This window comes from Pantherophis guttatus, chromosome 6 (genome assembly GCF_059756535.1).
Source record: "Pantherophis guttatus breed Tessera chromosome 6, ASM5975653v1, whole genome shotgun sequence".
Classification (NCBI taxonomy): Eukaryota; Metazoa; Chordata; class Lepidosauria; order Squamata; family Colubridae; genus Pantherophis; species Pantherophis guttatus.
The window spans coordinates 84,260,301-84,283,251 of NC_142068.1; the positions used below are offsets into that span (position 1 = coordinate 84,260,301).

Here is a 22,951-nt window from a genome sequence, read left to right on the forward strand (position 1 = left end):
TATTCTTCGCTACTACAAAGGACAGCATGGGTCAGGCCAGTCTGCTACAAGGACAGTCTGAAGTAGGTCCACAACTTTTCTATACTAGCTACTGTAGGATTTCTGAGCTAGCAATGTTAAGTTGTTATTTTCTGTTACAGAGATCCAATGGAGTGGATTTCTTTTCCAGATGTTTATTAATATTTACAACAGACTATATTTTATGTTGCATCTTATTTCTTCTACATAGTCCCAGTATTTAATAATAACAGGCGTTTGTGCAGGTAATGTTGCTTTAGTCATTTTGTTACTGTAGAATTTATAGAATGAGAAAGGACTGGTTGTAAATTTTGCAGGAAGGGCTCTGTTCACTAAGGAACTCAATGAATTACATAATTAGAGGGGGCAAAAATTCTTCATGCAATTGTACAGTCTTGTTCTTCCTGTATGAATGTGATTTATTTGGTCCCAGAGATTTAAAAATTTGAAGTAAAGAACTGTTCCTTAGTTATATGTAGCTATGAATTACTACCTGCATATCTGTCCTTTCATCCTGTTTTTCTTAATTTTCTGGTCACTTTTTAGAATAGAATAGAATAGAATAGAATAGAATAGAATAGAATAGAATAGAGTAGAATTCTTTATTGGCCATGTGTGATTGGACACACAAGGAATTTGTCTTGGTGCATATGCTCTCAGTGTACATAAAAGATATATTTGTCAAGAATTATAAGGTATAACACTTAATGATAGTCATGGGATATAAATAAGCAATCAAATCATATTAGGAAACAGTCAGAGGTGGGTTTCAGCAGGTTCTGACCAGTTCTGGAGAACCAGTAGCAGAAAGTTTTAGTAGTTCGGAGAACTGGTAGTAAAAATTCTGACTGGCCCCGCCCCCATCTATTCCCTGCCTCCCAAGTCCCAGGTGATTGGGAAGAAATGGGGATTTTGCAGTAACCTTCCCCTGGAGTGGGGAGGGAATGGAGATTTTACAGTATCCTTCCCCTGCCATGCCCACCAAGCCACACCCACAGAACCGGTAGTAAAAAATTTTGAAACCCACTACTGGAAACAGTCAATATAAATCGTAAGGATACCAGCAACAAGGCTACAGTCATACAGTCATAAGTGGGAGGAGATGGGTGATGGGAACGATGAGAAGATTAATAGTAGTGCAGATTTAGTGAATAGTTTGACAGCGTTGAGGGAATTATTTGTTTAATTCCCAATGGCGTTCGGGAAGAAACTGTTCTAGTGTCTAGTTATTCTGGTGTGCAGTGCTTTTTGTTGTTGTTGTTAAGAGACTGAACCAAATAGTTAAATAGCTGTGATTTTTCTGTATTGTGCATTACCATACCTAGTACTCCTCCAATTTTTCCTCATAACAACCCTGTGAGGTGGATTTGGCTGAGAGAGAGAGAGAGAGAGAGCAATTCAATTTTTTTTTTTTTGGTAAATCCAAGCCTGCTTTCAAAAATAAAATTAATTTTTAAAAACCTCAGGCATTCATTTCTCAAAATTTGATGAGACTCTAGACCAGGATAGAGAGATTAGTCCCTACAAGCCTTAGCTAATGGGGGGCAATTGTCATGTGTGATGAGGTGCAGGAGGGAGATCTCGGCAGGTTGGCCAGGCGGGGTGAAGGAGGGGGATGAACTGGGACAGTGCAGTGGAATTCCAGACATTCCCTTTGCTGCTCTCCATTGATGAAGACTTTTCTCCCTTCCAGGTCAGTGAATAATTTCCTGATGACTGGTCCCAAGGTAAGTGCATTCCCTTTGATCTCCATTCCTAATTCCGAGAAGCATCTGGACCTTGTTCCTTTCCTCCTTCCGAGATTTTGATAACTATGTGGCTGGATATTTGCAAGCTAAACTTGACTTGCAGAAAGCAAGAAAACGGTTTCTACTTTTTTAAAAAAAAATTCCTGCCCTAAAGAAGAGAACCCTGTGTAATTATTTAATTAGATTAAATTGTGGACAGGTCTGTGCCATTAATCCTTTAGCGGCAGCAGGAAAATTGGCTTGTAAGCGGTAATAGTGAGATTGGCTCTCAACGGACACATGTTATGCACAACCCAGAATCTGGTTGCTAAATGGTGTTAATTTAACAGAATATGAACAGAATTACAGAGTTGGAAGGGATCTCCAACTCTTTGCTCAAGCAGGAGACCTCAACTTCTTTATAGTAAAAACTGTCCTTACAAAATATATGGCTTGCCCCAATAATTAATGCTCCGGATAATTCAGTGTAAATTACTGTGATTCATGTATATGGGTTTGTTCAACCCTAGCTACTATAGGTTGCTCATGGGAGCTTGGTGTTTACACTATGTGTTGTTGGCTGAATTACACTGGGCTATCAGATGGTTTTTATTTGGCAGCCTAGTACTTTCATATCAGTTCTAATATGCTTTGGTTAGTATCTGTACCCCATTTTAGTTCTCTAGCTTCATAAAGCCTTAGGTTCTTGCTTTTTCCTTCATTGCATCTTCCTAGAATAGAAATAGGAAATAGAATTTTGTTATTGGCCAGGTGTGATTGGACACACAAGGAATTTGTCTTTGGTGCATATGCTCTCAGTGTACATAAAAGATACGTTCATCAAGAATCATAAGGCACAACACTTAATGATAGTCATAGGGTACAAATAAGCAAGCAGGAAACAATATCGATATAAATTGTAAGGATCCAAGCAACAAAGTTACAGTCATACAGTCATAACTGGAAGAAGATGGGTGGTGGGAACGATGAGAGGATGTGTAGTAGTGCAGATAATTAATAATAGTAGCAGCATGTTTTGACAGGAGATCCTTCAAAGCCAATACTGTACTGTTAAGGAGATTGTAAAATTCTTCAATGAGATATTTGGTTAAAAATTGACATCTTCTGAATATATTTTGGTTAGCCAATAGTTATTTTTTAAAAAAATCTTCTTAGAGGAGATGCTTGGCCCATCATGAGCTACTCCCTGCTTCCTGAGTGTAGGGAGTGCTCATCCACCTCCCACTCCTTGCCCATTGCAAATGTACCTCATACCAGCGTTTTGCCTAAAAATTGTTTTGGAAAAACGGGAATGTTGATGATTGTAGCCATTTTCCCAGAAGCTCCTTGTTTTGACTACCCTCCCCTTCCAGGCATATCTCATCTACTCCAGCAGTGTTGCAGCTGGTGCACAGAGTGGCATTGAGGAATGCAAGTTCCAGTTCGCTTGGGATCGTTGGAACTGCCCCGAGAGAGCTTTGCAACTCTCCAGCCATGGAGGCCTTCGCAGTGGTAAGAAAAATGATAGGGGGGACTACTTCCATTAACCATTGTCGAAATGTGAATCAGCCTCATTCCCCCCCTCCGGAGACTCAGGGCGGCTTAAAATGCGTTAAGCAATAGCCTTCATACTTTTGTATATTTATACAAAGTCAGCTTATTGCCCCCACAAACTGGGTCCTCATTTCACCTACCTTAGAAAGGATGGAAGGCTGAGTCAACCTTGAGCCTTGGAGAGATTCGAACCAGCAGAAATTGCAGGCAGCTGTGTTAATAACAGGGTGCACTAAACCCCTGTACTATCAAGGCTCTTATATATTCTAAGAAACATTTTATTATAAAAGTACAAAACTAGCTAACTACATCTTACCAGCAGTTATCTCAGAGACGGGCAAAGGAAGAAAGGAAAGTTAGAAAAGAAAAAATGTAGACATGCACAGTAGTCCAATGTCTCACAAGACCAGTCTTATCTCAGCTACAGATAAGTTCCTGGGCAAGCTACTGTAGGTCTTAGAATGGAAGCTCAGCTGGCAAACACTTAACGCAGTGACAGCCATGAACCAATTATATTACATTTCTATGATATATGGTATATTTCTCTGCTGGAGCCTGATAAATAAAATAAGAAGTTGCTTGCTACTTCTTGGGTATTGTTATGTCCTACAGGTGTGTAGGGAAGCTGCGTGGCTCATAATTAACATATTATTTTAATTTCAGTTTTGGTCGCCATGATGTAAAAAAGATGTGGAGACTCTAGAAAGAGTGCAGAAAAGAGCAACAATGATGATTAGGGGACTGGAGGCTAAAACATAAAGAAAGGTTGCAGGAACTGGGTATGTCTAGTTTAATGAAAAGAAGGACGAGGGGAGACATGATAACAGTCTTCCAATATCTCAGGGGCTGCCACAAAGAAGAGGGAGTCAAACTATTCTCCAAAGCACCTGAGGGCAGGACAAGAAGCAATGGGTAGAAACTTTTAAATTTTTAACTTTTGTATTGGATGTTTTTACTTGGCTGTGCACCGCCCTGAGTCCACCAGGAGAAGGGCGGTATACAAATTTAAATAAAATAAATAAATAAATAAATAATCAAGGAGAGAAGCAAGTACTAGTACTTGCTAGCACTTGCTAGTACTAAGGAGAAATTTCCTGACAGTTAGAACAATTAATCAGTGGAACAACTTGCCTCCAGAAGTGTTCCAGTGAATGCTCCAACACTAGAAGTTTTTAAGAAGATTCTACTTACTTAGAATACTGCATCCCGTTTTGGTCGCCGTGACATAAAAAAGATGTTGAGATTCTAAAAAGAGTGCAGAGAAGAGCAACAAGGATGATTAAAGGGCTGGAGGCTAAAACATATGAAGTGGAACGGATTTGCCTTCAGAAGTTGTGGGTGCTCCATCACTTCAACTGAACTGAATTGAACACTTTATTTGGTCAAGTGTGATTAGATACACAAGGAATTTGTCTCTGGTGCAGAAGCTTTCAATGTATATGCAAAGCAACAGAACAATGATAATCATAATAATGCAAATAAGAGGGGGAGTAAAGAAGATAATAGGGTAAATAATACTACAGCCATATTACATGGGTAAATAATGGAGGATTTTTTGAATAAGAGACTGGAGAGCCATATTTCTGAAATGATATAAGTTCTCCTGCTTGAGCAGGGAGTTAGACCAGAAGACCTCCAAGGTCCGTTCCAACTTTGTTGTTCTGTAACATTAAGTAATTCCAGTGGTGGGATTCAAATAATTGAACAACCGGTTCTCTGCCCTAATGACCGGCTGGGTGGGTGTGGCCATGGTGGGCATGGCCAGGGGGTATGACAGACAGCACTCGGCCTCCTGCACCTCCCTAGGCACTGCCCCCCTACCCCTGCTTTGGGCCTAGGAGGCCTCCCTGCACTTACCTGGGAGCCAAATTGGGGCGCGTGGGGACTCCTGGAAGGGGTTGGGAGGGGCCAGCCAACAATTTAACTTCCAGTTTGCCTGAAACAGCCCGAACCGGCTGAATCCCACCACTGAGTAATTCCATTAAAAATAAATATTGGACTGAACAAGCACTTAATTGAAGGAAGCAATTACAGAATTACAGAACCTAATAAGCATTTGTTACATTCCGCATAGTTCTGCCACTCTAGAGGGCTTGAGAGTAAAGCCTGTTGAGAACTTCCTTGCCCACTGCTACCATCTTTCTATAAACTACTGCCAACTGAAAAGAGCCTGGTGGTGCAGTGGACTAAACTACTGTTAAAGTAGTATTTAGCTGCCAGCTGCCTGCAATTACTGCGAGTTCAATTCTCACCAGGCTCAAGGTTGACTCAGCCTTCCATCCTTCTGAGGTAGGTAAAATGAGGACCCGGTTTGTGGGGGCAATAAGCTGACTTTGTATAAAATAGAACACCGCTTAGGGGGGGCCCAAAAAGCCCTACTAAGCAGGTATATACAAAAGTATGAAGGCTATTGCTTAAAAGCATTGTAAGCTGTCCTGAGTCTCTGAAGAAGGGCGGCATATAAATCAAACTAATAAATAAATAAATAAATAAATAAATCAACTGTCAGGGAAGGAGCCAACCAGCAGATTTTTCAACTATTTTCTTCTGACCTAAAGCCATTGATCTCTCTCTCTCTTTTTAAAAACAAACTGGGAAAACCAATTACATATGAGCAGGCACTTAATGAGGTCACTGATAATTTAGGAATGGCAAACTCCTATTTCTTATTTTAGGAAAAATTGTGCAGGATAAGACAAAATGTCAAAAATACCCTTAAAATATTTTCTTCAGTAGCTTTTTATTTGAGCTGCATTAAAACAGCCTGTGTGCATTAATGGGAGCTAGTTTGTTTTTTTTTAAAAAATACTGTAAACCACTATTAAGATGCTGCTTTCCCCACAGTTTTATATAGAATAGAATAGAATAGAATAGAATAGAATAGAATAACTAAGAGTTGGAAGGGACCTTGGAGGTCTTCTAGTCCAACCCCCTGCTTAGGCAGGAAACCCTACACCACTTCAGACAAATGGTTATCCAACATCTTCTTAAAAACTTCCAGTGTTGGAGCGTTCATTTAACAATCTATTTCAGGAAAATTATTTTCCTCTCAGATGAATCCTGGACTGGACTTTCAATTGAAAATGAAAGCATCTGATAGATTTACAAAGCTAAAAAAAAATCATAGATTCTGCTGTTTTCTCCTAAGCTGCAGTTTCTTTGGCTAAAAAGCTGTTGTGTCATTATTTCACAGCTAACCGAGAAACCGCTTTTGTTCATGCAATCAGTTCAGCTGGGGTCATGTACACATTGACACGCAACTGCAGCCTTGGGGACTTTGACAACTGTGGATGTGATGATTCTCGCAACGGACAGTTTGGTAAGAAGTAACCTCAGCAGCAAATTTTCCTCTCCATATAGGGCCTTTCTCCACTCACCTCTTGCCATACTAAACTTCTTTCTAAAAAAATAGAGGGTAGAGAACAGCTGATGTATTTTAAACATGGATGACACACTCAAAAGCCTTTAAAAGAACAGGTGCAGACAAAATGTCTCCTATTTTCATGGTTCTTTTTTAGAACTTTTCCGTGAGGAGGAACCTGAAAACAGGTGATATTTATATAGCTATGCACTGTGGTGGAGTTCAAATAATTAAACAACCCGTTTTCTGCCCTAATGACTGGCTGGGTGGGCGTGGCCATGGTGGGCGTGGCCAGGGGTGTATGACAGGCAGCACTCGGCCTTCTGCATCCCCCTGGGAGCAAAAATGGGCCGCAGGAGGATGCCTCCCACTGCACCCCGTTTTTGGCCTATTAGGCCTCCCTACAGCCTCCTGGGAGCAAAAACAGGTTGTGCGGAGGGCGGGGGCTGTGCTGCACCCCCTGACGCCCCATTTTGGGCCTACTAGGCTTCCCTGCACTTACCTGGGAGCCAAAATGGGGTGCGTGGGAACTCCTGGAAGGGGAGGGGAGGGCTGGGGCCAGCCATCAATTTAACAACTGGTTCACTCGGCCTGAACCGGCTGAATCCCACTACTGGATGCAGGTATCTTATCCAAGTCATACCCCCCCTCCATTCTGGGCTAAAACCCAGTAATGATAATTCTTTTTTTATGCACTAAAGCCGCATCTTTTTTCTCCTATTTACTGGCTTGATTAGTCAAGGTATTTCCACAATGTAGGGCAATAAAGTTATCAGATGGTTGCTCAGATCAGGAGATGTTCTTAAAACATGGAAAAAGATCAGAGACCTGCGTAAGAAGAAAAAGGAAATGAACTGATATAGAGCTGCCACGCCCCAGTTTGAATGCTGTGAAAGGCTGCCAATTTATTGCTGCACTAACTAAATAACTAAAACTTAAAATAATATCCCAAACTTTGTGGGAGGGGGAAAGGGGAGGCCTCTTTGCCACAATGATTCCCCACCCTACGGTGACATTTTGTGTAAAGGAAGTCATTGCCTATTTTTCTTACATGTGACTTGGTACTTTTAGCAGGACAGTAATTCAGGATAAGCCAAAACTTGGAACGGATGGGATTTGGGTCCAGAAGGATGAACATGTATTCTGAATCCCCTGCCTTGAACTCTGGGCTTCAGCCAGATCTGATGCTGTTCTTAGCACCGCCCACTGATGGATCCCATTGTTGGAAGAAATGTCCATCTGGGTTCAGTTCCAAGTGGGGAGGAAGACGCTGGAAACACGGAGGCTGATTGGAAAGATGGTTTATTGATGAACAGGATCACATGGCTTGAAATCCTGGGCAGAAAAATGGGCAGAGATGCTGAGAGTGCCTGGGTTTTATCCCTTGTGATGGGCTTTGAATTTGAGCTTGTGTTCTGATTGGTTGTCAGACTCCCATGGGGCCATGCAGGGGTAACTTTGTAGGTTGTGTTTTGAGTCCCAGGCTTGGTTGATTCTTGCTGGGTGATGATGTAATGAAAGGGCTTTGGGCAATTCCTACTATGGCTCTGCCTGAAGGAGGTAGATCTTTCTTACGTAGAATAGACTGGGCCAGGCCTTAATGGCCCATTGACAAAGGTGGAGTGTGTGTGTGTGTGTGTGTGTGTGTGTGTGTGTGTGAGAGAGAGAGAGAGAGAGAGAGAGAGAGAGAGAGAGAGAGAGAGAGTTTCTGCCTCCCTTTTAGGGAAAATATTCTGCCCTTTTAATATTTCCTAAAATATCTCATTTTCCTAGGAGAGGGGTGGGTGCTAACTTCCTACTTACACCATCTAACAGCCTGGTGACCCGTTTTGTCTCTGCAGGAGGCCAAGGATGGCTATGGGGAGGCTGCAGTGACAATGTGGGTTTTGGGGAAGCCATTTCCAAGCAGTTTGTGGATGCCCTTGAAACAGGGCAAGATGCCAGAGCAGCAATGAATCTGCACAACAATGAAGCTGGCCGAAAGGTAATCTCATTTCCATATACTGCAAGGAGACAAATGTCAGGAATAGAAAGGGGGTGGGGGGTCAGAGTCTTCAGATGTTTGCTATGTGTCAATTTTTAATGAAGCATTTGGCAGCTGAAACAACCAATTCTGTGTTATTGGGGGGATTTTAGTTACTAAGGATGAAGAAAAAGCTAAAAAAAAAAAAAGTGGGGTGCTCCTGTATGTGGGAACGTCCTTGGGAGACAGAGAGAAGAGATGCTGCCTAGGGCAGAGGTCACCAACTGGTGGTCTGTGTACCACTGGTGGTCCACAAGAACGTTTTGGTGGTCCGCAGAAAAATTATTTGCATTTTTTATATTGCACTAAATCAGGGGTCTTCGAATTATGGCCCCTGGGCCAGATACATGCAATGAACGTTTGTGTTGCTGCAGAGAGTCTCTCCCCCTTTAGGGTCTTTTTGTGTGGGTCGGAGGGGGACAGAAATTCCAACTTGGGGTCTGCTTCGGCCTCCTGGTGCAGGGCTTTGGGCGAAGGCTGGAGGGAAGCGCCGCTGGTGGTGAAGAGCTGGAGGACCTTGTTCCAATGGGACTACATCATGGCCTGAAACTGGCTGACCATCTCAGCCCACTGAGCCTCCAGGCGCCTGTACCTGGCCTTGCACTCCCGCAGGTCTTCCCTCTGCTTGGAAAGCCTATGCTCCTAGTCCTCAGTGAGGTGCTTCTGCTGAGCCTCCTTCTCGGTCAGATCCAATTTGAACTGAGCTGTTTTGCCAACTCTTTCTCATGGTGGCTGCTTAGCTCCAACAACTGCTTTCTGTTGGGGCCCTAAGGAGCCCAGGTGGGGAGGCGAGGAGTGACTGGGAGGGGAGGGGTGAATAGAGGCTGGCGAGGTGCCCCTCGATGTGAGTGACATTGAGTTGGCCACGCCCAGGGCCGGATTTTCCTATAGGCTAACTAGGCTTCAGCCTAGGGCCTCAAGATCAAGAGGGGCCTACATTCCCTACATTCAAATTGTTAGCAAAATTAAAATTACACTTTCACTATAGGTGAAAGGGCCTCATAAGTGGAATAGCCTAGGGCCTCTTTGCATCTAAATCCGGCCCTGGCCACGCCCACTCAGTCACATGACCAACTAGCCATGCCCACCCAGCCGGTTATTAGGCAGATCATATTAGTGGTCCATGGGATTTAAAATTATGAATTTAGTGATCCCTGAGGTGCGAAACGTTGGAGACCCCTGGTCTAGGGAACAGTCAGATAAGAGACAGCAGAGCCCCCAGCTGTAGAGTGGTTGGAGCAAAGAGGCTCAGAACAGAACAGACCCTCCCTAAATTATCAGTCTATAAAGATGACAACCGCAGAATTGTACTTTCAAACTTGCAATGTTCTGCTAACATGGTTTTACAATAAAATAGTTTTAACTTATCTGTTTCACTCTTCCTGTCTGGTGTACTTTGTAAAGCTGACAGCTCCAATGTTTATTCTGAATGTCCATTTGGGCAGAAAACCAACATACTTGTAATGCTACAGTGTAGAGTTGGGCAAGTTGACTGATTCTTGGCTTTGGAAATTCTTTGGCTATGCCGATTGTGGTATGATTTCCAGCTCTGCCAATCACGAAGGGGGCATTACTCATTCTAATGCAGGTGTTCTGTCCCCGTCCCACACACGCACACAAACAGACAGCCAGGGGTTAAATAAACTGGCAGACAACCAATTCTTCTGATAAGACGCTTGGCAGCAACCCAGTAGCTGCTTGCCAAGAACTTTTACTCAATAAACAAAATACCCACAGTCAAGAATTGTCCAGTTCGTAAAATAAATCCAAGGCCGATAATGTTGTTTCCAAAGATGCAATGTGACTCGGTAGTAGTTAGTTTTGTCTGTCACAGAGTCTGAATGGCCACCTCACCCCCTTTTATACCCTGTGGGGTGTGGTCCAGTGATTCAGCCTAATCTCTGGCATGCCTTTTCTTCTGTTGTGCGCGCTTATCTCTGCGACGCTGCCGAGGATCCAGCCAAGACTCATTACCCTCATCACTGTCCACCTATGGCTGCGTGGACGTGCTTGGCCCCGGCCCTATCTCTTGCCCTTCGGCGGACACCCAAGGCATTGCCAGAGAGGAGGGTCCTGGAGTGGGAGGCCTTGCCAACTCCTCTCCTTCACTCTCGGAGTCCTCTCCTGCCGATGACACAGGCTCAGGTAACGGAGCCACAACAGCAGGAGTGGTGTGAGAAATCTTTTTTCTTAGGAAGTTCTGGGTCACATACTGGGAAAGTCAATCAGTATCTGAATTTTTGCAATGCTTGGAGCTGGAACCAGATTTCCCAAATACCTTGTACAGGAGGAGTCCTTTCTTTTTTCTCTTCCTGACAACTTTCTGCTTTCCTCTCTTTCTTTGCCACGGGGCTGATCCTGTCATTAATTATCATGAAATCAGAGGTGGGTTGTAGCAGGTTCTGGCCAGTTCTGGAGAACAGGTAGTGGAAATTTTGAGTAGTTCGGAGAACCAGTAGTAAAAATTGTGACTGGTCCCGCCCCCATTTATTCTCTGCCTCCCAAGTCCCAGCTGATCAGGAGGAAATGGGGATTTTGCAGTACCCTTCCCCTGGAGTGGGGTGGGAATGGAGATTTTACAGTATCCTTCACCTGCCGTGCCCACCAAGCCACGCCCACCAAGCCATGTCACGCCCACCAAGCCACACCCACAGAACCGGTAGTAAAAAAATTTGAAACCCATCACTGCATGAAATGGTTCTTCCTTCCAACTTGCAACTTAATGCTCTTACGTTATTTTGCTTGCAATGCACAATTCTTCAGAGCAGTTTGCCTCCTTGCATGCATTGATCTCCTATAAGTCAGGAGTGTCAAACTCAATTTCATTGAGGGTTGCATCAGCATTATGGTCAGAGGGAACCACTTACCTTCCCTACCAGTTCGCAAATGTGAACGCGTGCATGTGCAGTGCTCGCACAATACGTCTGGGTGGTTGGGTGGAGCCTCCCGCAGTTGCCCGAACCGGACAGAACTGGCTGAATCCCACTTTTAATTACGGTTGCCCTGAAAGGGCCAGTTGCTTGTAAGACTATGTATCATATTAGTCCAGGAGTGAAGTAATATGTTTCATATTTCCTGAACAGAAATATATTTAGCGTTTTGGAGAACAAATGTTCAAAAATCATATTTACACATGAAGATTCATGGATATTTTTTAAAATTGCGTACTAGTACTTAGAAGCAACAATAGATAAAAACAGTTCAGTTTTGGTTGGGTCAGCCCTAGAACACGAATTGCGTATCTTATCTACAATAGGTATCTTACAAGTGGTGTATCTTTTTTTGTGGCATAAGTTATATATTTATGCTTTTTCATCTTCTTACCTTTTCTTTTTTATAAGAATAATAGAATGTTTTATAAAATGATATAATTCAGCTATACGAATTGTTTTATTAGCACATTCTGCTTTTCATAGTGTGGAAAAACAAAAATACTATGAATTTGAGAAATACGGTAGACACTTTGACCCAAATAACAGGTGGAACTAGGGCAAAAAGTGCATCTTTTTTCTTTCTAGCATTTTCCTACAAGTGTCTCCTGAGTGTGGATCCTTTGTAGGGATGGTATTCACTTACCTTCGCTACTGGTTCGCAGATGTGAGCGCACGCGTAGGGCCTTCCACGCATGCACAGAGCATCAAAAACAGGACGTGGGTGGAGCCTCCCGCAGCCACCGCTACCGGTTCTCCCGAACTGGATAGAACCGGCTGAATACCACCACGGATCTTTTGGTTATGACAGGAATTGACTAACCAGCTTGTCACCCAAGCCCGATGTCCTTACTGCTCCTCCTTTCTCCACAACAACAACCTTTTGAGCTGGATTCACCTGAGACTGAATGACTAACTCAAATCACCCAGCCAGCTCTCATGCCTAAGGCAGGACTAGAACTCCAGAGTTTAGAATGGCCCCCACCCTAATTCTCTTCCAAAAGGCGCTGAAGACCTGGTTCTGCCAGCGGGCCTGGGGAACCCAGAGCAGGATGGAGCCCTGGGATGGGCTGTTGCCTGGCTAACCAGAGTTATAGCAGTTGCCCTGCTGCTTTGGGAAGCATGCTGGAGAAAGGAGTGGCAGGTACTCTTTCCACCTGAAACCGTGCCCAGGTCTCCTTTGACCTCTTGTTTCTCCATCCTCCATCCTCCACCCACCACCACCACCCTCACTGGTATGTGCAGGTGCTGCTTCTTGCTCAACTAATTTATCAACGATTGAAATATCTTCAAATGTGCAAGAAATAGGCTCCAATATAGGGAATATAAAATAGACGTTCAGAAAATGACTTTTTTAAAGAAATAAAATGAAACAGAATTATCCAACAAAATCTACTTCCTAGTAACATAGCTTACAGATGAACTGGGTAGTGTGGAAGGGCTGAAGCTCACTCAGAAGGGAAGAAGACTTGAGAAACAAACTATTTGATATGGCTAATGGACCACTTCTACAGCTCAAGCCTTTATTTGTTATATACAGTAGGGCCAGGCAATTCCAGTATGAGCCTGGTCCTCATTTTGCTGGTTCCATTTTTCCATGGCCATGATTTATGCTCCATTCGTCATGCAGTTTTCAAACTGTATACCACCAGTCAGTCTGTCTCCCTAACCTTAATTAGAAGAAATGGTGGGGACCAGCTGCGCATGTGGTTAAATATTTTTGGAGAGGGCTTTTTTGGGGGAAGGTGCTTATTTTAGTGCTCAAAAGCCCAATTGGGCTTATTATCAGGGGATGTCTTATTTTCGGGGAAACAGGGTAGTAAAATACCATTTGTAATAACTAGCATGACTACCACTTCCTACCATCAAACTGATTTTTTTTCTAGAGTTAATGTGATACGAAGGAATAAATAAATACTTGGTTAATCCAAATAATAGCTTTGAAAACTAATCACTGCATTTAGCCTTTCGTGATTTTAATCTGGAGAAAGCAAGCAAGTTACTCGTAGCATTGTATAGGAATTGCAAAGCATTTTTGTAGCCAGATGTTAAGATGGATTTTAGGCAAAATCTCAATTAATTCTCCACATTGAATCAAAATACCGTATTTTTTGGAGTATAAGACGCATCTTTCCCCCCCCCCTAAAAAGGAGTGAAAATTTGGGTGCATTTTATACACCAAATGTAACCCTGCCCATCCACTGGCCCTCACCCTTTGGCTTCTGCCTCCCAGCAATTTACCTCCTTGCAGCAAGCAGCAAAAACGAACAGCCCATTTTAGTTTCAGCACAGCCTAATTAGCACAAGTTGATTGTCCGTTGGATCAGCCTCCCAACTCTCAGCTGTTTCAGGCTGCAGGGATTGCCATTGCCTATTGCTGCGCGGGCCTCAGCTGTTTGCTGCAAGGAGGTAAATTGCTGGAAGCAGATTTTTTTTTCTTGTGCTAATCAAGCTATGCTGAAAACAAAAATGAAAGTAAAGCAGGCTGTTTGCTGTTTGCTGCAATGAGGCAAAATTGCTGGCAGATTTCTTTTTCTTGTTTTCCTCACCAAAAAAGGTAGTGCATCTTATAGTCCGGAGCGTCTTATACTCCGAAAAATATAGTAGGTACATTCTTGTTCCTTAGTTTTGTTGAGTGACCTCTACTCTGTTGTTGCCTTACTCTCTAGGCAGTGAAAGGAACTATGAAGAGAACCTGCAAGTGTCATGGGGTTTCAGGCAGCTGCACCACCCAGACCTGCTGGCTGCAACTCCCCGAATTTCGAGAAGTGGGGACATACCTGAAGGAGAAATACCACAAAGGACTGAAAGTAGACATACTGAAAGGGGTTGCCAATAGCGCTGCAAGCCGAGGCGCCATCGTGGAAACCTTCAGCTCAATCTCCAAAAAGGAGCTTGTCCACTTGGAAGACTCTCCTGACTACTGCTTGGAGAACAAGACTTTGGGCCTCTTGGGTACGGAAGGCCGGGAGTGTCTGAAGAGAGGCAAGGCCCTGAGTAAGTGGGAGAAACGGAGCTGCCAGCGCCTGTGTGGAGACTGTGGGTTGGCTGTGGAGGAACAGCGAGCAGAGATGGTGTCGAGCTGCAACTGCAAATTCCACTGGTGTTGCGCAGTTCGTTGTGAGCAGTGTCGCAAACGTGTCACCAAGTATCACTGCGTCCGCAAGGAGAAGGGAGAGCAGCATGGGGGCAACCTGCCCTCACGCAAGCTCAGGAGGAAGCAGCCTTAGAGTCAACTCATCATCCTTTGCTCTTTCATAACGTCTCATATTTCACTTCTACTTTGTTTTCCATATTTAGATCTATCTATGAAAAAGGAAGCCTTCGCCTATCTAGTCTTTAACCCCACTTCGGAGAACCCACTGGAAGAAGCTTGCAAGATGTTCCAGGAAAGATGAACCGAGATAGTCCCAAGCTGATAAGACTCTTATGGAATGAGTTTGGCTTCAAAGCCAAAGTGAGGATCTGAAAGGATTTAGCCTCTGATTCTGTCGGGAGGGAATGTAGACATTTCCTCTCCTTGCAGACTCTGTGGCAGCTTGAAGGCAAGTATCAAAATGAAGTCCACAAGCATTTTGCCGTTCCCAAAATATGCAAATGGACTGAACAAAAATAAAAAACCAACCAACCCACCTTGTCTGAAAATAGACTTCTGAAAGCTGATTGAATCAGCTAGAATTAAACCACCATATTGAAGAAGTATTTTTTGAATTGTTGGCAGGGATTCTTGAGTTCCGTTGACAGCTAAGTAAACTTGGAAAGCCAGTTTGGTCTAGTGGTATGAAGACATCATGCTAGAAACCAAGATACCATGAATTCTAGTCTTGCCTTAGACACAAAGCCAACAATTGATGATCTTGTCACCCAACAGATGATCTTGGGTGACTTTCTCTCTTTCAACCCCTAGGAAGGAGCAAACCACTTCTGAAAAGCCTTGCCAAGGAAGTCTCCAACAATTGGACAGTGACTGAAAAGAAGAATTAAAAACACAACAAAACCCTAGAGTAATATATTTTCAAAGACTTTCTGTGTTAACTAAAATATCAATTTTCCACCTTGCAGATTTGTTGACCAGGTTTGAAAAGGCCCACATGCAAAGTAGTGACTCTCAACAACAGCCCTTGTTTACAGAAAGGAAATCCAGCCATGTATCCTGGGGTATCCTCTCAAGGACAGTCTGTTTTGATGCTTCCTGCTGGACTTGAATGCCATGTGTCATGCGCTCACAATCAGGAACATTCTCAGATCTGCAAATCCAAACCTGTTACTTTAATATAGTTTTCCTTCTTCCATTTTGGAGCTTTGTTTTGGCATCTTACCCCTATCATTGAGAGAGCAAATTAAGGCTGGAGCAGGGGTGTCAAGCTTGATTTCATTGAGGGCCGCATCAGGGTTGTGTTTGACCTTGGGGTGGGTGGGCGGTGGATGGTGGTGGCCGGGGGTGTGGCCAGCTCAACGTCACTCATCAAGGCTCCGTTTTTGGCCGCGACGGTCTCCTGCAGCCCTCTGCCAGCAAAAACGGAGCTCAGGGAGGCTGCATGTGGCCATCCCAGGCCTCGTTTTCACTGGCAGAGGGATGAAGGAGGCTGTCATGGCCAAAAATGGAGCCCCGGTGGGCCGTGTGCAGCCTCCCTGAGCTCCATTTTTATTAGCAGAGGGCAGCAGGAGGCCGTCATGGCTGAAAACAGAGCTTGGGTGAGCCGCACGTGGCCCTCCCAAGCTCCGTGTTCACTGGTAAAGGCACCGTGGGCCGATCCTTTGCTGTTTCCAGGGCAGGCCCACGGGCCAGATCTAAGCACCTCGCGGGCCGTATCTGGCCCCCCCGGGCCTTGAGTTTGACACCCCTGGGCTAGAGCGAATTAAATAATTTTCATTTGGGATACCTGACTGGGTTAAGAGGCTCCTGAGGAGAAAAAGTGTTGCTGAATTATGAAATGATCCTATTTATAAGTAATACGCCAACTAGCCCATGGTAGGAAGGAAAAGGCTGCCAAAATGGAATATAATTTTAAGGAAAATTTGACATAATTTTAGTAGAAAAAATGTTCGTGAGGGGACATACTGTTTCCTAATTTTAGACAAAATCTATTCAGAACCTTTCCATGTGATGGGTTGAAATTTGTTACACATTTTTGCTCATTTAATAGCTCCAATAGTTATCGAATTTAAGACAGACAACTATGTCTTCTATTTGTAATCCTTCCAAGCAGAAGTGGGTTCCTCTTACCTTCGCTACCGGTTCGGAACCTGTAGTGTGCACGCGTGAAGCGAGCACGCGGCACTTCTGCACATGTGCAGAGTGTCCGTGATGATGTCTGGGAGGGTGGTTGGAGCCTCCCCCCCACCGCCGCCACTACCGGTTCACGCGAACTGGGGCGAACCAGTAGAAACCCACCACTGCTTCCAAGTCTTTGAACCTCCCTCCCTCCCTCCCTCCTTCCCTCTCTCCTTCCTTCCTTCCTTCCATCCATCCACCTCTTTACAGAGAATATTTGGAGAGGAACAAACACTATCCTCAGATTCCATTTGGTTGAGTTCACACAACATGCATAACCAGATTTAGTTAAAAAAACCTAGCAAATGATTCACACAGCTGCTAAATTGGCCAAAATCATCTTTGGTGAAATTGTTTCACGGCTTAGCTTCAATGAATCCAGCCTCATATGGCCACTTTATCTTTCAAATTTTGTGTCAGCTCAGTATTCAAGAACCAGATTAGATACATACATTGCACGAAAGCATCTTCTGTCATTGAAAGACAGAAGCTGCTTTCAAAGAAGCAGTAACTATATTTGATCCTCTGACTTTTGCTTACTACCAGTAGCATCTGTGGCGGAGGATGAGTGAGGTGAACATCTGCTAGAAGGCAGCTGCAGTATCATGATCCAGACTCTGCCCCTTTTGTACACCTTAATGAAAGGAGGCTGAGCGTGGAGTGGGAGAACACACTCATTATCTTGCAAGGCAACGATGCCCCCACCCCCCATGTTGCTAACTATTAGTAGATGCACATTATTGATTCTGATCCGTTTGCAAAAAGACGCGACAAACTTGTGTGACGAGGGCTGCCCCAAACGATATCACAATTAGAGGAAGATACTACATTACTGTGGGGATGCGGTGGCTCAGTGGCTAAGACACTGAGCTTGTCGATCGAAAGGTCGGCAGTTCAGCGGTTCGAATCCCTAGTGCCGTGTAGCGGGGTGAGCTCCTGTTACTTGCCCCAGCTTCTGCCAACCTAGCAGTTCAAAAGCACATAAAAAATGCAAGTAGAAAAATAAGGACCACCTTTGGTGGGAAGGTAACAGCACTCCGTGCGCCTTTGGCATTGAGTCATGCCGGCCACATGACCACGGAGATGTCTTCGGACAGCGCTGGCTCTTCGGCTTTGAAATGGAGATGAGCACCGCCCCCTAGAGTCAGGAATGACTAACACGTATGTGTGAGGGGAACCTTTACCTTTACTACATTACTGAGATTGTGTTGAGACTACCAGAAGCCTCGCTTAAAATGCTTTGCTTCAAGTCACTGGAAAATGATGAAAGAATGAGAACGAGGGGAAAACTAACAGGACATTTGCCAAATAGATAAAATAACAGAGGGGAGATTGGCTGAGCAGAAGAATCCCACCCAAATGGATGGCAAAACATGATGCGATTTTCAATGTTTAGCTAATATTTGGTGTGAATTCTTGTGATAAGAACTCCAAGAATTTTACTTGAAAAATTCTCCCTTTCTGACAGAGATTCTATGCTTTAGGAGGGCTTCTCTTTGATCATCAACAGTGCAGTGCAGTGTAAATAAGGGTTTTAGAGACTCTAGCTGGAAAATGTCAAGGTGCCATTTGACCTTCTTAATCAGCTGCTGTCTCAAATATTCTGATTTAGCGATCCCATGACTCACTCTCTCATGCTTCTTCAGGATACCTTGAGCATCATGAGCCTGGATTCTCTCGAGAATTCTCAGCTAATTCTGGGCTTCTTCAAGGAACAATGTTCCTAGCGTTACGCTATAAATACAAATATGAAGACTATACTTTGCAGTCATGGATCTGAGAGCCAAGTATTGTAAACAATAGTGTGATGTTGATTTAAAAGCTGTGAACTATCACCATATTTGAGTTGGACCTTGTAGGTACTTATCTCATTTAAGTGCTGTTTATGGATCACTGCCGACATCTATACCGGCTTGTAAGCAGCATAGAGCAGTGATGGCGAACCTTTTGGCACCGAATGCCCAAACCGGCACGCATGTGTAAACTCAAAGACCGGGCAGCTGATCTTTGGGTTTCCAGAGCTCCGGCACGCACGAAGATCAGCTGGTTGGCGTGCATGCGTGTGCTGGAAACCAGAAGAGCAGTTGCATGCCCACAGAGAGAGCTCTGCATGCCACTTCTGGCATGCGTGCCATAGGTTCGCCATCACGGGCATAGAGTCTCACTCTCTATGTTGAACCCCAATCTTACATCAAACCTTATATTGGGAAACTGGGCATCCAGATTGATGTTCTATCTCCAATCTCATTGTTTCAGAATGAAATCCTCATCATGAAAACCTCTTTCTCAATCACTGCATACTACTTACAGAATCTTCCTGTCTTCCATGGCATAGAAAAATTAAGATATAAAAAAACTAAGCACTTTGAAGTTTTATTGCACAGTTAATTGTGGGTCAATCCATAATTATTTGGTCTTGTAAATTGTATTTTCTTTGCTGGAGTCATAAAATAATTCATGGATGAAAGATCTTTACACACTCCACCTGTACTGTATATCAGTTACCCAAATTTGTTTTGATACATTGGGAATTTTCTGTAGATCCAAATATTCTGTAGGAATATCTACAGATTCTGTAGATTCAGATATTCTGTAGGAATATCTAGAGCACTATCTATTTCCATTTTTCTGGCTAATGGGAATATCTAGAGCACTATCTATTTCCATTTTTCTGGTTAATTTTCCCCAAAAAAATTAGGCACGGCAGTTTTTAAAGCCTGTTATAAGAAACAGAATTTATAGGACTTAACCAGTAAAGAAATTGAAAGTTAAGTGGTGCTTCTTTTCTAAACATTAAGATACCTGATAAATTTGCCATATTCAGCCTTTCCACCTCTGAAGTCCAGGCATGAAAGACCTCCAGTGGGAGGAGCACAGGGGAACATAAAAGGAATATATTAGTATTTATTCTTTATCGTATAGGCTGCAGATGCCTCTACTTCTGTGTTTTTCATTCAAGCCTATTTAAAAAGGGTGGTAGGGAAAGAAAATGAGCGGTTGGGAGCAGTGGTGAGATTCAAAATTCTATACTACCGGTTCCGTGGGCGTGTCTTGGTGGGTGTGGCTTGGTGGGCATGGCAGGGGAAGGATATTGTAAAATCTCCATTCCCACCCCACTCCAGGAGAAGGTTACTGCAAAATCCCCATTTCTACAAATACTGCAAATCCTGATCAGCTGGGACTCGGGAGGCAGAGAATAGATGGGGGCGGGGCCAGTCAGAGGTGGTATTTACCGGTTCTCCGAACTATTCAAAATTTCTGCTATCGGTTCTCCAAAACTGGTCAGAACCTGCTGAATACTACTTCTGGTTGGGAGACTGGGGAATTGAGACTTGCAGACTCAATCAAGAGGAGCCAAATGAGTCGCCGATGGCTGTGTCATGCTAGGCAGGAAGAGAAATTTCTGTCTCAAGTATTACATAACTTGACCAGTCTTGGGTCCACTGTGCCAGGGGTCTTGAATCTTGGCAACTTTAAGCCTGGAGGACTTCAACTTCCAGAATTCTGGGACTTGAAGTCCTCCAGGCTTAAAGTTGCCAAGGTTCGAGACCCCTGCTCTATGCAGCTTTGGCCTGGAGAGGGATCACTTTGTCTTCCCTCTCTCTGTTTTGCTTGTTGAATGGCTGAAAATCAGGAGCAGCAGAAAAGGTTTGCTTGATAGCCCATTGACTCTTCTGCAAGGGACATCTGCTTCACCCCATCTCAAAGGATATAAAGCAGGAAATGCTGTTTTAAGGGAAGGGCTCTTGAGTATATGAAGAGCCACCGAGGTTATGCTCTGGTGAAGGAAAATGGGGAGCTTCTGAATTCTGCTAAATTAGAACCCAACACCTATACCTGCAAGATGTTTGTGCCAGTGGTAGGTTTCAAATGTTTTTTTACTACCAGTTCTGTAGGTGTGGCTTGGTGGGCATGGCATGGCTTGGCGGGGAAGGATACTGTAAAATCTCCATTCCCTCCCCACTCCAGGGGAAGGCTACTGCAAAATCCTCATTTCCTCCCGATCAGATGGGACTCGGGAGGCAGAGAATAGATGGGGACAGGGCCAGTCAGAAGAGGTATTTACCGGTTCTCCGAACTACTCAAAATTTCCGCTACCGGTTCTCCAGAACTGGTCAGAACCTGCTGAAACCCACCTCTGGTTTGTATAGTATAGTTCCAATTTTGAGCCTGAAATCAAAGCTTCATTATATTATTTCCATGTCCTTTTTTAAAAAGTCAGTATAGTAGATGTTAAAGTGCAGAACAAGCCTGAAATAAACCAAGTTCAAATCCTTTTTTAAATCATAAAACTCACCGGAAGAGACATTAATAAGAAAAAAATATATGATAGAAGCAGCCCACAAATCCCCTCTTGATCTTCTGGGATAAATAATAACAACAATAATTTAAAACGTCAGTCCAACAGAAAATGGTTTCCCAGCAAAGCCTGCCCCCCTCGCCCCGGTGCTATGCCGTCGTATTTAGCCAAGTTTTCTAAGCTGCGCGCATGTGTGCAAGCTGCGTGTGCGAATGAAGTGCATACACTAACATTTTTGACGCCCGGCGAATCTGTGATAAAATTATGTAAAACCCACTTCTGGTTCTGCTGCTTTGCCCCATCTCTTCTGGTTTTTCATTTTCTCTTTTAAAACTGGTCAACATTCCATGGCCAAAGAAAGCATCTTCATGCCCACTTCTGGTTGTGCTTCCTTATTTTTCTTGCTTCTCCTGAGCATCCTGCAGTCGAGACTATTGTGTCTGAACGGTCTGGCTATAACCACAAAGGTCAGGACTTGTAGGAAGGGAAGTCATCCTTAGAATAGATCCGGGATAAGAATGATGAAGGACAGGAAGTCTTGGTCCATGGGACTAATTTAGCCTAGAGACCTCACTGTATCCGAGCCGTGCCTCCGCATTCTCCTTGATGGAGGGAAGGAGGGAGGAAGTGGGGCAGTCACAGGTGGCCAATGAATTCACCCTACATTGGGCTTCATCTTTGTTTCTCAAGAGAGAAAGGGGGCAGAATTCCTGGGAGACACTCCCCCCCCCACTTCTACATAGAGAAATGAATAATGTCCCAAGATTAATCTCCATGTGTATTTCTAGGTAGCCTGCCAAGGTACTAAGGGTCTATTTTCCAGATTTGATATCCATAATAATCTCTTGAAATTCAGCCAAAGCTCACTGGTTTTCCAGGTGGTATAGGCTGGCAGTGGGTTGCTTTAGCCAGCTGGGAGTGACCATTTCTAAATTTTTTGAGATGGTGAAACATTATTCTGGGCTATTAAATGAAGTGACACATCAAAATGGGTATGCATGACAGGCTAGGTGTGTATAAAGTCTTTAAAAAGTCATGTAGTCTTTATATACTTTCCTAAGAAATATTAGGAATATAACAGGGACGCGGTGGCTCAGTGCTTAAGATGCTGAGCTTGTTGATCGAAAGGTCGGGAGTTTAGCGGTTCAAATCCTTAGCGATGCGTGATGGCAGGAGCTCCCATTACTTGTCCCAGCTTCTGCCAACCTAGCAGTTTGAAAGCACGTAAAAAATGCAAGTAGAAAAATAGGGACCACCTTCGGTGGGAAGGTAACAGCGTTCCGTGCGCCTTTGGCGTTTAGTCATGCCAGCCACATGACCACAGAGATGTCTTCGGAGAACGTTGGCTCTTCGGCTTTGAAACAGAGATGAGCACCGCCCCCTAGAGTAGGGAACAACTAGCACATATGTGCGAGGGGAACCTTTACCTTTACCTTTAAGGAATATTACTGTGATTTCCTGAATAAATAAATTAAAAGTAAAAACCCCATTCCTGAATGGGGAGCATTGTTACTCTGTTTTGTTGGCGTCAAGATCATTTATCTAACTGTATGTATCAAATGCTAGGCATTCTTCATGCAGACAGAGTAACTATGAAGTTATCATACAACATTGGAAGGATACAGCTCCCTGATTTCATGGGTGCTCCCAGGATATGGTAAAAGACAGACATAAAAATGGATATGACTACATCCTGACAGCTGTCACCTAGACCTGGGTAAACCCAACCTGATTTACAACACTAGATTGTTGCGAGATGTTCC

At 43.8% G+C, this 22,951-nt stretch overlaps 1 protein-coding gene across 2 annotated transcripts in view; it reads left to right on the forward strand.

Annotated features, from left to right (window-relative positions):
- WNT8B (Wnt family member 8B) overlaps positions 1 to 15,905 on the forward strand; it is a 69,027-nt gene extending 53,122 nt beyond the window's left edge. For both annotated transcript variants that reach the window (XM_060694984.2, XM_034435701.2), the window contains exons 2-6: positions 1,712 to 1,745; positions 3,119 to 3,257; positions 6,493 to 6,618; positions 8,502 to 8,644; positions 14,283 to 15,905. In XM_060694984.2, the coding sequence (XP_060550967.1) occupies positions 1,731 to 1,745; positions 3,119 to 3,257; positions 6,493 to 6,618; positions 8,502 to 8,644; positions 14,283 to 14,843 (984 nt within the window). In that variant the 5' untranslated portion in view covers positions 1,712 to 1,730 and the 3' untranslated portion in view covers positions 14,844 to 15,905. The remainder of the gene's footprint in view (positions 1 to 1,711; positions 1,746 to 3,118; positions 3,258 to 6,492; positions 6,619 to 8,501; positions 8,645 to 14,282) is intronic.
- Positions 15,906 to 22,951: the final 7,046 nt, after the last annotated feature.